The sequence below is a fragment of the Gymnodraco acuticeps genome, unplaced genomic scaffold (genome assembly GCF_902827175.1).
Source record: "Gymnodraco acuticeps unplaced genomic scaffold, fGymAcu1.1, whole genome shotgun sequence".
Taxonomy (NCBI): Eukaryota; Metazoa; Chordata; class Actinopteri; order Perciformes; family Bathydraconidae; genus Gymnodraco; species Gymnodraco acuticeps.
Window position 1 is genome coordinate 166,081 of NW_022992247.1, and position 15,291 is coordinate 181,371.

At 39.4% G+C, this 15,291-nt stretch overlaps 1 protein-coding gene across 1 annotated transcript in view; it reads right to left on the reverse strand.

Annotated features, from left to right (window-relative positions):
* Nucleotides 1-228: 228 nt before the first annotated feature.
* The window catches only part of LOC117539994 (contactin-associated protein-like 2), an 88,920-nt gene continuing 73,857 nt past the window's right edge, over nt 229-15,291 (reverse strand). The window contains exons 22-25 of the mRNA XM_034206375.1: nt 12,626-12,719; nt 11,441-11,671; nt 11,293-11,364; nt 229-1,974 (exon numbers count right to left, since the gene is read on the reverse strand). Of these exons, the coding sequence (XP_034062266.1) occupies nt 1,775-1,974; nt 11,293-11,364; nt 11,441-11,671; nt 12,626-12,719 (597 nt within the window). The 3' untranslated portion in view covers nt 229-1,774. The remainder of the gene's footprint in view (nt 1,975-11,292; nt 11,365-11,440; nt 11,672-12,625; nt 12,720-15,291) is intronic.

Below are 15,291 nucleotides of genomic sequence, written 5' to 3' on the forward strand. Positions count from 1 at the left end.
TCGTAAGGCTTTACAGAGGGTGGTGAAAACTGCACAGCACATCACCAGGACGAGCTGCCATCCATGGAGGACCTCTATTCCCAGCGCCAACATCTCCATACTGATAATGTTTTATTTCCTGAAGTATACAGTAGGATTTTCAGTCGAAAGGTAGGGGTTCGGCATCTTCCAGAAGCTGAACACCTGGATCCAGATGTGTTTGGTCAAAAACACTAACAACAGCCAGTGTGTGATTTTGACTCATATTTTTTACTTTTTTCCCAATAGGAAGCATCACATTTTTCAAGACAATGAGAAAAGCACAAATAATGAGAAATCAGCTATGAAAGAAGTACAGTTTAGCAAAGTGATTTGCATATAACATGAGGCAAAAGCAATGACATGCCACAGCGGCTTATCAAACAGAAATATGTGTCATTCAGTGTCAAACAGCATGCCATTACACTGCAGTGCAGTTAAAGGAATACAAATGCAATACAATCAATTGTCAGGATGTATGCCATAGTTTTGTATGTGGGCAACATACATTATTTTCCATAGAACCTCCCTACTTCTCAAAGAACAAAGACATCGCCTTTAAAGGACAGATTTGAGAAGAACTGTGAACTTAAGAGTCCTTTCAGGCCACCTTGTTTGTGTTTGTGTTTGTGTTGCTAAACACCCTCAGACACACATACTATGACCACTAATTAACTAAGACTAAATAAATACAAAACCAATAACACTGCTAAATTCTTCCAAAATACTTGAAAATGCAAAAGTCCTGTCCCCATAGTGTCAGGTTCCACCTCTGTCTCATCGGTAACAGCATAGAATGAGTCAAGTGATTCCTCCTGCTTCATGTCTATACACTAAATCCCTCCTCACCTGTCTCTGCATAGGATGCACTAAGTTAAACTCTTAGTCAGATACCACTCCAGAAGATTCCTCAAAAATTGTTAAGTTCCTTAAATAAAAGTCTTACAGCACATGGTCTAAAGCTTTTTAGCATTATCACGTACTGGTCTTGCTAATACAAAGTAAAAACCATGAGTGGAGCTCAGTGGACAGGACTCAGTTCAAGGTCAACCCCTCAACTAATTTGGCAGCAGTAATAGTAAAATAACATATGCAATCATAAGAGAATCAATAAATATCAAAATAAATAGAAATGTGACATTTCCGTTCTTAGTCCAAAGTCATGGCTACATCTCCTGGGCAGACAGGCTGGCAAGTGCGGACCCCCCCCCCCCCCCCCCCACCCACACCCACAAACAAACGCTTCAGTCAGAAATGCACTTCACTGAAATAAATGTAAAATTAAAAGATTAAGACAATGAGATTGGGATGAATGATCATTACAATAAATGTCATTATTTTCTTATATACCGGCACGTCGTGCAAGGCATAGAAGATCTTAATCTGGAAACAATAAATACACTAAAACAAAGTAAAACTAATTATGAAAAAATATATTGCTTGTATAAAAAAAATGAAATAAGATAAATTATTTAACAAAATGAAATAAACAGTGATACAAATAAACACTCAAATAAAAGATAATGAGCACAGTCCCTCTCATCTTCACCACCTGAGGCTGTGGTCCTGTCACACTTAGCAGGCAGCCCTGTGCTTTAATACCCATGCTGTGATGCCATGGTGTCCATTGTCCATCATTCTTTAAATAAACCACTCGGCACATCCTGTAGGGTCCACAGGTGGGGCCCTCACTACTACTACCTATGCTTAAAAAACTACATACATCCTAATGTCATATGTCCATGGTGAGGGCGGCTCAGATGAACCACTCCTTCTTGCTCTCGTCGATGGTTTCAGTGAAGGCCGGGTCGTTGACGATGATCGCTGCGTCAGCACAGTCTGCTGACTCGGCGCCCTTGGCCTCGTTGGTGTGGTAGGAACCTTTGTGGCGGAACATGTGACGGATCACAAACACCATGATGCAGAGCACAGTGAAGATCACGATGGAGATGATGCCTAGAGTCAAAACAGAAAAGGGCACTATTACTAACATATACTAACAACTGACAAATATGACATGTGGGGTTCCTCAAGGCTCAATCTTGGGGCCTCTTTCTTTAACATCTACATGCTACCACTGGCTCAGATAATAACAAATAAAATACAAAAATCATAAAATAAGTTACCAAAGCTATGCAGATGACACACACATTTACATAACCATTTCACAGGCAGAGGAGGTGGAGTTGCAGCCATATTTGACTCAAGTTTACTTATCAATACTAAACCTAAATTAAATGATACCTCCTTTGAAAGCTTTGTTTTTCCGACCTGGAAAACATTGCAATAAATCTTATTTGTTACAGTGTACCGTGCCCCAGGTCCTTATTCAGAATTATTTGAGTTTTTATCAACTTTGGTACTTAAAACAGATAAAGTCATTATTGTGGGTGACTTTAATATTCATGTTGACGATGATAAAAAGTATTTCTGTTGCATTTAACTCTGTATTAGATTCTATTGGTTTCAGTAAAAGTGTAAATAACCCAACCCACTGTTATACGTGTTTAGAGCACCAGGAAAAGCGCTATATACATTTAATGTATTATTATTATAATCACACTCTCGACCTTGTTCTGACTTATGGTATTGAAATTGTGCAACTATTAGTCGAACCGCATAATCCTGCTTTATCCGACCATTTTTTTGTAACTTTTGAATTGTTGTTACTAGACTACAAGCCATTAGTCAAAAGTCCCTGCAGTACAACATATATCTGTTAGTGCTATAGCCACATTTAAGGAAGATATTACATCAACACTTAACTCGATAGCATGTCTGTATGTAAAGGAGGAATCTTATACAACATTTTCTCCATCCAAATTTGATCATGTAGTTGATAGAGCTACAGGTGCGCTGCACTCTGTTGCTCCTTTGAAAAAGAAGAAAATAAAACAACATAGATTAGCTCCATGGCATAATGCCGAAACCCGCAAAATAAAGCAAAAGTCGAGACAACTTGAAAGGATATGGCGTTCCACTAAGCTTGAAGAATCTCGTTTAATTTGGCATATTACTCTCAAATACAAAATTGCCTCAAGGACTTATAAACTTGGATTTTTAAACACAGACAAAACTGTTATTGTACTTGACCACCAAGAATCTAGGAAACAAACTATCTAAAGATATACTAACTATGGATGGCATTAATTTGGCCTCCAGTGAGACTGTAAGGAACCTTGGTATTATCTTTGATCAGGATTAATCCTTTAACGCCCACATAAAAATAATCTCACGGACCGCCTTCTTTCATATACGTAACATTGCAAAAATCAGGCATATCTTGCCTCAAACCGATGCAGAGAAACTAGTCCATGCATTTGTTACTTCTAGGCTGGATTATTGTAACTCTTTATTATCAGGGTGTACCAAGAAGTCAGTTAAGTCGCTTCAGCTGATTCAAAATGCTGCAGCGTTTGACAAGAACAAGGAAAAAGGGACTACATTACTCCAGTTTTGGCTTACACAGGCTCCTTATAGAGCAGTGCTTCTCAAACTTTTTTCAGTAATGTACCCCCTTTGAAACATTTTCTCACCCAAGTACCCCCTGACCGACCCCGAACATGTTTGATAGAAAAAGCCTATATAAATAATTACAATATAGTGATGTTCCTTCAGTGTGTGATTTATTAACTCCTTCATGAATTACAACAAACAAAGAACATAACGAAAAAAATGTAAAACAGATTTTTAAGTAATAATTATATGTTTAACGAACCAATGAACAAAATGTTATATTATTCAAAAACTATAAAATACAATACACAAATATTATAATAAAATGTGGTGCCTGATGTGCTACCATCCAAAACCCCATGCATAAACAAGAAAACAGCATTAAATAAGCAGTCACAATGCATGAAAGGGTTAAAAACAAAACAAAACATTGTAACACAAATGAGCAATTACAAAAAAACTACGTAATAACACTGCAATTACACTATTAATGAGTTGTAGGTGCATTAAACTGCATTTTAAAATAGAACACACAATTTAGTGTCAAAACATTGACAAAAAAAAAAAACAATTGTAATAATAAATAAACTATAAATTGCAATAACACTAACACGTAATAATAAGAGCACTTTAGCACTCAATTGAGTGTGAAACGTGTGCTTGTCCTTCACTGAGGACCTTGGTGGCAGAGAGGACACAGCAGTGATCAGACTCTTTTCCAGGCCCAGTCTGTTTCTCTGCTTTGTTTTGATCAGTCATTGCAGAGAAGGAGGCTTCACACAAATATGTGGATCCAAAGGGCAGTAGCTGCTCCAAAGCTGTTTTTCCCAGCTCAGGATGCTCCTTTTTCACACACACCCAAAACTGCGTGAGAGTGGAGTTTTCAAATGTCATCTTTAGGCTGCGGTCAGATGACACATCCAAGAGTTTTTCCTGGTGACAGAGAGGAAGCTTTTCTCTGTTTGCTTCTGACAGAAGAAATGGGTTTCTTACTGTTATGCTTTGTTCGTTATTCTCGCGTCCAGGAGAGAAGCTTTAAAAAGGGAGACTAATGGAGTCTCTGAGAAGGTTCAAATGGGTACTTTAATTAAAATGGCGCGGTAATGTTACAAGCAGAAGATGGTCAGTGAGAGAGAGAGAAAAGCTCCCTCTCTGTGGTCGGCCAAGCAAAAGAGAACCCACAAGCCTCTTTCCCACTTGCTGGCTGTTCGCTCCTCCTCTCTGGGGGCTGTGGTGACGTAGGAGACTTCCCCCTCGGTCTTCTGTGTCCGATATTGCGTTAAACAGAGGATTTCGACATTTTACATTCATTGCTTACTTCCACATGCCTTTTCTCCTCGTTATCTCTTTCATAACTTTATATGTAACACATGTTAACGGCGTCAATAGCCACTTTAATGATACTAATGGACGGTAGTCCCGGATGTCGTCATGAAGGATTTTCAGAATAAAAGCTTGGTATTGAGAACTTCCGTTTTTTTCCAGAATAAAATAGCATTTAAACCGACGGTATGTTCTAACTAAATTATGCCATAAAACATTGATTTTAATTTCTAACATTACCCAATCAAGCTGTGCAGGTTTGTCCTCCATGTCTGGAAAGTACGACTTGAAACTAACTATCAGGTTGGCCAAGTGTTCCTCTATAATGGACTTGACTGGAGCGCTTTGCACATCCTCACTGGAGAGGAAAGCATCTACCTGAGGAAAGCAGGTGCACATGCCCGTTTCCACAACTCTGCTTTCTTTACGAAACCACCCACCTGGTCATACAGGTTCAGAATGTTGGTGTTCTTGCCCTGCATGCACACATTCAGCTCATTCAATTTGCTGAATATGTCTGCCAGATAGCAAAGCTTTGCAAGCCAATCTGTGTCCTCAAACAGTGTGGCATAGGGAGATCCTTGCTCTGACAGAAAGGTGTGCACCTCCGATCGTAGCTCCAACAGCCCGCTCAGTATCCTCCCTCGAGAGAGCCAGCGCACTTCTGTGTGTAGCAGTAGTTGGGTGTGTTCATCGATGTCCTCGCAAAGGCGGTGAAACAGACGCGCATTGAGTGGCCTTGACTTGATGAAGTTAATCACTTTGATGCTGTTGTTCAAAAAGTCTTGCAACACAGGACTCAGCTTTTTGGCCGCCAGTGCTTCCCTGTGTATGACACAGTGATTCCACTGCACTTCTGGATTTCTATCCCTAATACGTGCCATGAACCCTTTAAATCGGCCCGTCATTGAGGCAGCTCTGTCAGTACAGACACTCATGCAGTTTCTCCAGTGTCCAGCTCGTTTTCAATAAAGAAATCATTCACAACATTACAAATGTCCTCCCCCGTTGTTTTCCCCTCTAAGGCCTTGCAGAAAAGCACATTTTCATAAATGTCGTCAGTATCCACGTATCTCACGAAAGCAATGAGCTGAGCCTTACCGCTGAAATCGGTCGATTCATCCAGCTGGAGTGAAAATGCTTCGCCAAGTTTTCCCACAACTTGTTCAACAATATCTGCTCCCATTCGTTCTATTCTGCGTGAAACGGTGTCATTTCAAAGAGGCACCGTTTTTAACTTCTCCGCGGCACTTCTGTCCAGCATCGTCTCGGCCAAAACAACAGCAGCTGGGAGTAACAGGTCCTCAGCGATCGTGAACGGCTTTTTGGCTTTAGCGATGAGCAATGATACCGCATACGATGCCTCCAGCGCTTTGGCTGATGTTGTGGAGGCTTTTCGCATAATCTCTTGGGAGGATCTGTACTCAGCAAGTTTTCTTTTGAAAAACTCCGGTGGCTTACCAACGTGACACAGGTGTTTGGTGCTGAGTTGTCTCTGGAGGTGCGCTGGTTTCATTGAGCTGTTGGCTAGTTTTTACCCACAGAAAAAACACAATGCCTGGGGTGGGTTGCCGTTTGTGGACGTGAATCCCATCAAAGCATACGCCTCCTGATATTGACGGCATTTTGACTCAATTTTGGCTTTCTTTATTTCTCCGTTGTCCACGTTCCCTGCTGTAGTATTGCTACGTTTTAACCACGATTCCATTGAAATGTCTATTTGTTATAATATACTATTGCAATATATATACTATATGCTTTCCGCTCGGCGTGGTTCCGGGCTAGAGCCTGATTTAGCTCTGGTTCTTCCTGTTTCCACCGCAGCAAGCCGGCTCTAAGTACCGAAAACCGGTTCTAGCTGGCCCCATTTGGCTGCCCGGCAAGTACCAATACTTCACACTTACGTCGGAGGGGGGCGAGATTAACCTGAGCAATAACAGTTACCCCTAGGGGTCCGCGTAGCCCCATTTGAGAATCACTGTACTAGGGCATTGCGTTCCAAGAATGCAGGGTTGTTGGTTGTTCCTAGAGTCTCTAAAAGTACAATGGGAGCCAGAGCCTTTTCTTATCAAGCTCCACTTTTGTGGAATCAGCTTCCAGTTTGTGTTCGGGCGGCAGACAGCCTATCCGTTTTTAAGAGTACGCTTAACCTTTTAAGCCCTGAACCTGTTTTTCAGGTCTCAGGCTCGAAAATGACATTCCCAGAACAAATGACCATAACTACACTTCTAAAAGGGTTAAATTAATAATACTTTTTCTCAAAATAATGATAAACCTGTGAGTTGGATGTAGAAAAGTCAGAATCAATATAGATGTTTTTTATTTTAAAGAAAATTCAGATTGAACATGGTAAAAAACTGTAAATTAGTGTCCGTCCAAAAAATAGTTTGTACTTATAGTGAAAACTAACCTTGGATGATGGGTTAGTGGACTAAAAGCTTTATGAATCCAAAGTACAACATATAATAAGTACCCTGTAACAAGATTGATGCAAAACAAGTGATATTTGACCTTTTTAGACAGATTTAGCAAAAAACCCTCTTCTGGGGCCATTTGGGTGGATTTTCCATATCTCTGGCCCCCCTTCTTCGATTTTGACATGTGACATCTCTTTCTGACCGTTAGAGCCAATAGAATCGAAGGGAAATCGTCCCGCACACACTCATGTTAAAAAAAAAGATGGCGTCTTCGTGCCCACAGTTTTGCTCCAGAGTGAAGCTGTCTCTAGCTCTGACATCTGGAAACGGAAAAGCAGGTTTATTGCTTATGGATTATCAGAAATCATTGGATTAACCTATGGATTAACTTCAGCATCGTTTTTATCGTTTTAATGCCATTGAAGACCACTTTTGACCAGACTACCACACAGGTGAGCCATTTTGCCGTTTTTGGCTAACTAGCTCCATATGTTTTGATGTGTGTTCTTGTTATTATCTCCGAGAGTTCGTATAATTGAGTGATAATGAGGGTACCCATCGATTCTGTGTCCCCTCACGATGTGAAACGATGGGTTGAGATGTGCAGCAAAGATAAATAATAAGGTTTTGTGAGTGAATTTCGGTGCAGTCATCTGTTAGCATTTTTCGCTCATTGCTAATTCAGAGGCTCAGCGTTAGCATTGTGAGGTTTTAAAACATTTTTTTTTTTTTAAATGATCAGTTAGATGAGTTTCTTTCTGTATGGATATAAAACATTCATAGTTTATTAAATGAACATGCCCTCAGACACTGTTTTCTGTAAGATATTGCAGGAGGCCCCCGGAACCGGAGGCTAAAAACGGCAAAATGGCTCACCTGCAGTGGCGACTGGTCATTAGGGGCAGGTGGGGCACAGCCCCACCTAGTGTCAGTAGAAAGTATTACAAATAATGATTACAACAAAATGCAAAAAATAAATTAAAAAATATATAAAATATATTTTAAGATCATGTTTAATCATCTGATTCGTCTGTACATTGCTGTTTTAGTCTGTGTTCTTCTAATTAGTGTCTACAGTGTGTGCCTATTGAGCTGTTTGAGCCATGTGGGACAAAACCCGATCCTGCCCCTCCCTCTCTATGTCTAAGTGAACGGTGACTGTAAAAACTACACTGCGCATGCTCAGAATATTTTCCTATTTAATGTGTGTGGCAACAAAATAATGACCATAGGGGCATAGTGCTGCCATCCCCACCATACGTCATCTCACATCATTCAGAGCTGATTGGCTGTAAGTACGTGTGCCGCGAAAAGTGTGGTGTGTGAAGAGGAGACGAGAGAGCTGCAGTGAGGCGTCCTAAAACCCGGAAGTAAGCTGCGCATGGCTTCCCTCGACAAAAAAGCAATGAGATTTCTCCATAGGATTTTAGAAAATAGCTCCAAATAAGGTCTGTGGGAAACGTAGCTGTTAGATAAATGCACATTTTGTTCAGCTGGATAATATCCACATGTCTAGCCTACTTTTATAATTTTCGAATCATAAATCTATTGATTAGATTAGATTTATGATAGACTTTTGAAACTACAAGAACATAAGGAGGACTTTTACAAAAAAGTAATATAGATTTTTGTCCAGAAGGATAGGCAAATGGACTTAATCTTCAAGTCAAGGTAAGACTGCAATTTTATTGAAAATGGGATCTTACAATTCAATATTTAAATGATAAAATTACATTTTTTGGGTATCCTTTTGTTGAACTGTCTGTTTAAAATGAATTGAAGCATCAGACAAAAAAAGCTTTTGAAAATAATATTATATTTTGATTTAGGTCAAAATATAATATTTGTAAACCTGAAGAGTCAGTGCCAGTGCCTCACCAGCCATGAAGCTCACTGCAGAAGCTTATAGACATCTAAGTTTTTTGTGCCCCACCACTTTTGTACATATAAAAACGCCACAGCTCACCTGTGTGGTAGTCTGGTCAAAAGTGGTCTTCAATGGCATTAAAACGATAAAAACGATGCTGAAGTTAATCAATAGGTTAATCCAGTGGTTCTCAAAATGGGGGGCGCAGAGGCATGACAGGAGGGGGGCGCGAGAGACCAGGAGGAAAAATGGTTATTAATAAAAAATAAAAAAAAGATTAAAAAAAGAAAAATCATATTTTGAAAAATTATTGAATCGAAAATAATATGATACAGTACAGTACTATTACGTCTGGGTCTCTGTGTTTCATTAAAGCTTGGCTCTGTGTGTGTGTGGAACGAGCCATTTTGTGTGTGTGCGTGCGCGAGCGAGAGAGAGAGAGAGCGCACCGGTACCGGAGATCGTTGAGGTTAGCTTCTGGTGCTAGCGTGCTACGCTAACGGATATAAGGAGTGGACAACAAGGTGGAGGAGAGTCCTCTCCTGTCAGACTGGGAGACTCAGTGAGCTCAAGGACTCTCTCAGTGTTATCTCAGTGGGTCTCAAACGTTTTGGTCACCATTAATGTAAACAATTATTTCCGAGGCACACGTTTATATGATCATTATAGTTATAAAAAAATAAGAGAATAAATTAAAAACAGGTATGAAATACTATATGACATTAAAAAATGTATAATGTTTAAAAGGGGAGTGATTTGTAAAATATCCATAAAGAAATAGTAAATCTGTTTACAGTTCTGTGTTGAGAGATGTATCCATAGATCTCTTAATTTTGCTCTCAAAGTGCACCAGATTGATGCTTTTAACTTCAATATTTAAAAATAAATCTTCCCGGGGTAGCTTGCACCCGGACCCCCCTATGTGAGGTCCACATACCACCTATAAAAATAGCACTTTACCCCTGCTTACACCTATATGCCGTGAGCTGATTATCAAGCCTTCATTGTAACAGTCGCGGGTACATTGTGTGTGCGTGGGGAGTGTTGCAGTAGAACATTCCACTGTAGCGCCCGGGACATTAATGGGAAACCCTAAATGTTTGAGCACCCTCTATGAAACGTCAAGCTACCCCACAGTACCCCCAAAATAAATCTCTGGCGCCGCCACTGAGCCTGACTATTTGTGTTGGGGGGGCCCGACTTTTTTTTTTCTCCAAAGGGGGTTCCTGACAGAAAAAGTTTGAGAACCACTGGGTTAATCCAATGTGTCTGTGTCACCTTGAATGATTTCTCAAAATCCATGAGCAATACATCTGCTTTTCGGTTTTGAGATGTCAGACCGAGAGCTTCACTCTGGAGCAAAACTGTGTGCGCAAAGACGCCATCTTTTTTTTTAAACATGCGTGTGTGCGGGACGATTTCCCTTCGATTCTATTGGCTCTAACGGTCAGAAAGAGATGTCACATGTCAAAATCGAAGAAGGGGGGCCAGAGATAAGGAAAATCCACCTAAATGGCCCCTATATACACTATAATTTACAGTTTTTTACCATGTTCAATCTAAATTTTCTTTAAAATAAAAAACATCTATATTGATTCTGACTTTTCTACATCCAACTCACAGGTTTATCATTACTTTGAGAAAAAAGATTATTAATTTAACCCTTTTAGAAGGGAAGATATGGTCATTTGTTCTGGGAATGTCATTTTCGAGCCTGAGACCTGAAAAACAGGCTCAGGGCTTAAGAGGTTAAATTACACACAACATCTATTTCACGTCTGTCCGTCCTGAGAGGGATCCCTCCTCTGTTGCTCTCCTCGAGGATTCTTCCATTTTCCCCTTTAAACTGTGGGGTTTCTTTGGGAGTGTTTCCTTGTCTGATGTGAGGGTCCAAGGACAAAGGGTGTCATATTCATATTCTGTACAAACTATAAAGTCCACTGAGACAAATGTAACATTTGTGATAATGGACTAAATAAAATAACTGATTGATTGATTGACTTGGATATGTGTCCTGTGCATTGTCCACTTCACTTGCTCTAGGTATTTTCTTTCTTTATTTATTGCTTTTTATGCTTTTATATTTGTGCTCCTTCCTGACAAGATTAGATGTGATAAATCTTAAATTGTGTAATGTTGATAGAAAAAGACATTGTGTTTGAGGGAGACAGCTGCAGCTCTCACAGTCTGTAGGAGTTGAATGAGATTTACCTCCCACGATGGCAGAGTTGCGGTCCACTCCTTCCTTGGCCTTGTTCTCTTTGAAGGGGAACACTGCTCCAGCTGTGGAGGAACATCTGTTAGAATCTGACTGTGGTTGGTTCTGAGGTTAACATGCATCATCTGTCTGTGTCTCTACCTGCTTCGACGTGCCAGGGGTCACTGGCTGAGGCCATGGGGAAGATGGTGAGGGGTGATGCTCCACAGTTGGAGGGGACTAGAATCCCATGGGTGCTGACGGGTGCTGCGGGGCCCAAGCGCAGGGCTGCTTTCAGTGGGGCCACGCCGTTCAGCTGGACGCGAGACAGACAGCCCACAAAGCCCGGCGTGTTGTAGCGCTCGATTAAGATGGGGTCAATCTGTCCAGTTTCTACATGATGGTCATAACCATCAAAAAATAATATTATTCTAACAAGGAACATGCATACATATTCATTCATCTTAAAAAGAGCAGAGATGATCCATGACATCCTCGTGGATTCATCTTCTTATTACAGACACATGCATTTCCTAACATTCGGTCTATATGCTGTAAAATGTATTATCTCTTCGATTTACACACTTCACTTATTCTGAACAATCTGTGCTGTTGTATTTGCTGTAAAGTGTCTCTACTGTAGGCTATTTTTATTATATGTACAGCACTTTGGCTCCACCAAAAATCGTTTATAAATGTGCTATATAAATAAAACTTGATTTGATTTGATGTCATATTTAGCTATTAAACCAACATTTAGGAACAGCAAAAATAAAAGCATGAAAACTTGATTGATTATAATTAGCACATTTGAGGATAGTTCTTATTGGAAAAAGGTATTATATTATAGTAAGCAACAGTGGCCATTCCTTTCAGATGTTAGTTCCCTTACACACAACACAAACGTGTTTAAAACTGCTCTTAAACTCCTCTCCTGTCAACATCCAGTGTCCCTCACCTGGAAAGTTGCCGGCACTGGGAAGATTTTTGACATCACCTCTGTCTCCCCCCTTTCTCATCTATCACTGAGAGCTTTGTTCTTCTAAAAATATACGTGTTTGAGAAATATGAGTTTGAATGAAGTTTACAGCACGAGTTACGTGTGTAAACAGATATTTGGACATATGTTCGCTTTTGTCAAACCTTTATTTAATGAAATTAATCAACACTCAAAATAAGCATATTCTCATATTCATATTCAAGAATTCAAGGTTGGGTAATTGATTTACAAATGATAATTTTGAAGCTTATCGTTCAAGATGCTGAAACTCCTAATGCATAACCCCAGTAGATTTCAGTGCTGTCTGAACAGGATCCACACTCACATTTTCTCATCTTCACACTTACCAAATACTTTTCCAAGAAAGATACTCTTGAGCAGGTTGAAGTTGGTGTCGGAGGCCTCCGGCAGGAAGTGTGTGGACACTGGGTAGTGGTCCAGCTGGAGAACATGGATGAAAGAAAAGACCAGTAAGTCCTACTATTATCTTTCATATGCTGCTTCCACCTGTTCATCTTCCAGCGTGGGCTCTAAGAGGTAGATTATTACATGGGCAGCCCCTTTTATGGGAAACACTTCAGAGAAATCTAATTGTTTTATTAATGATATACTAGATAGCTCAGGTGGTTTCCGTTCACATCGGTTTTTGCTGTATGTGTGTAACATTTACAGGTTTGTGGGTCTAATATACTGTAAGTAGTCAAAAGATATGTCAGAAATGTTAAAAGATATAAATATCGAGCTTTTGGGGAAGGACCTTGGACTGACAGATATTTGGAGGCTTGTCAACCCGCGAGAGAGAGATAGAGAGAGATAGCGAGAGATAGCGAGAGAGAGATAGCGAGAGAGAGAGTATACATTCTATTCTATCAACCATAAATCTCACTCAAGGATAGATTACTTTCTGATCAGCAAAGATTAGGTGGAGAGCGTTTCAGACTGCTCGATAGGACCTATAGCATTGACTGATCATGCTGCAGTTCAACTATGCTTAGTAATGGAGCCAGATGGGGTTAAGAAAAGCAGATGGAGGATGAATGTTTCCTTGCTTCAGGACACAGAATATAATAGTTTAATGGCAGAGGATCTTGAGAGTTTCTTCTTGGTGAACAGCGGGTCAACAGATAAAGTAGGGACAGTCTGGGAGGCCTCTAAGGCAGTGCTTCTCAAACTTTTTTCAGTAATGTACCCCCTTTGAAACATTTTCTCAGCCAAGTACCCCCTGACCGACCCCGAACATTTTTGACAGAAAAGGCTTATATAAATAATTACAATATAGTGATGTTCCATCAGTGTGTGATTTATTAACTCCTTCATGCACAAATTAAAACAAACTAAGGATATTTTCATCTTTATGCATGAGAAAAAAATGTTAAACTGATTTTTAAGTAGTAATATATGTTTAACAAACCAATGAAGAAAATGATATATTATGCAAAAACTATCAAATACAATACACAAATATTATAATAAAATCCACTGTGGTGCCTGATGTGCAACTATACCATCCGAAACCCCATGCATATTAAGAAAACAGCATTCAATTAGCAGTCTCTAATGCATGAAAGGGTTAAAAAACTAAATCCGTTGTAACTGAAGAAAATGTGCAATTATAAACAAACTATGTAATAACACTGCACTGACATTATTTAGTTACTTCCGGGTCAATAATGTGGCATTTTTGGCAGATTTACTAAAGGTGTGCAGCTGCTGCTCTGAGGAAAGATCAGGCTGAATTTACAATGGGCCTTAAAGGTCACATATCATGCTATTTTTAGGCAATAGCATACAGATGAAGCACTCCAGATCAGACTCAGGTGGGTGTGTCCCAGTCAAAAGCCCAGCGGATGCCAGCGGCTGGGGATGTTGCCAAATTGCTAGAGGGCGTTGCCCAATTTCCCCATTTGTTCAATTACAGGATTTAACCATGAGATGGCGCTTAATTCACAAAATACACAAAGACAACTGTTTGCAATGTTTACAGCTCTGCAGTTGTGTTTGCTGAATACTGTAGCATTTAATCACTTATTTGTTACTGTATGGTTTTCACAAGCTACTATAATGAAAAAACATCAATATTTTAGATCAAATAAAGTATATAGTTTGCTTTATGCAGTATATTTCTTGTAATATTGTTGGGGTGTTTTTACACAGTAGATTGAAGTAAATCAATTTATACATTAAGATAAGATAAGATGGACCTTTATTAATCCCGTGGGGAAATTCAGTAGTTCAAACAGCAACAGGGTGAGAGTGAAAAACAGGACAGCACAGATTCACACAGATTAATAAAATCAAAAATAAGATGAGCGATAAAAATAATCATAATGAGAAACTATGAAATAAGAAATGAATAAAACTAAAATATAATTATCATATCATATATTATAATGTATTGTATTATTAAGTAATATCATACATTAACCCCATTATAGCAGATGCCACATTGAATGGATGAACACATTTATGCATCAATAATTACAACAGAGTATTTCTAAATACAAGTTGTAAAAATACTTATATGTATTTAATATTAACCCTTTGGAGTCAACCGTCACGCCGGCGTGATCAGATCACATGACCTGTGCCGCATAATAACAACAGTCCGGACAACATTGCCGTGTGTTTCTGTCGAAAGTACTGGCTTGAAACTATATCCCAGTCTTTGTTTCATGCAAAAAGACCCAGTAAACACGGAGATACGATGATATAAAGTTAATACATTTCAAAAGTATGAAAAATGGAAGCACATATTTGAATATCTTCGTCGTATTTTATCATTTTACGAAACGGAAAATACTGGAAACTGTAGATCCTGCTCAACAGGATGTATATGTGTATTTCTGTCGAAAGTACTGGCTTGAAACTATATGCCAGTCTTTGTTTCATGCAAAAAGACCCAATAAACACGGACATAAGATGATATAAAGTTAATACAGATATATTTCAGAAGTATGAATAATGGAAGCACATATTTTAATATCTTCGCCGTATTTGATAATTTTACGAAACG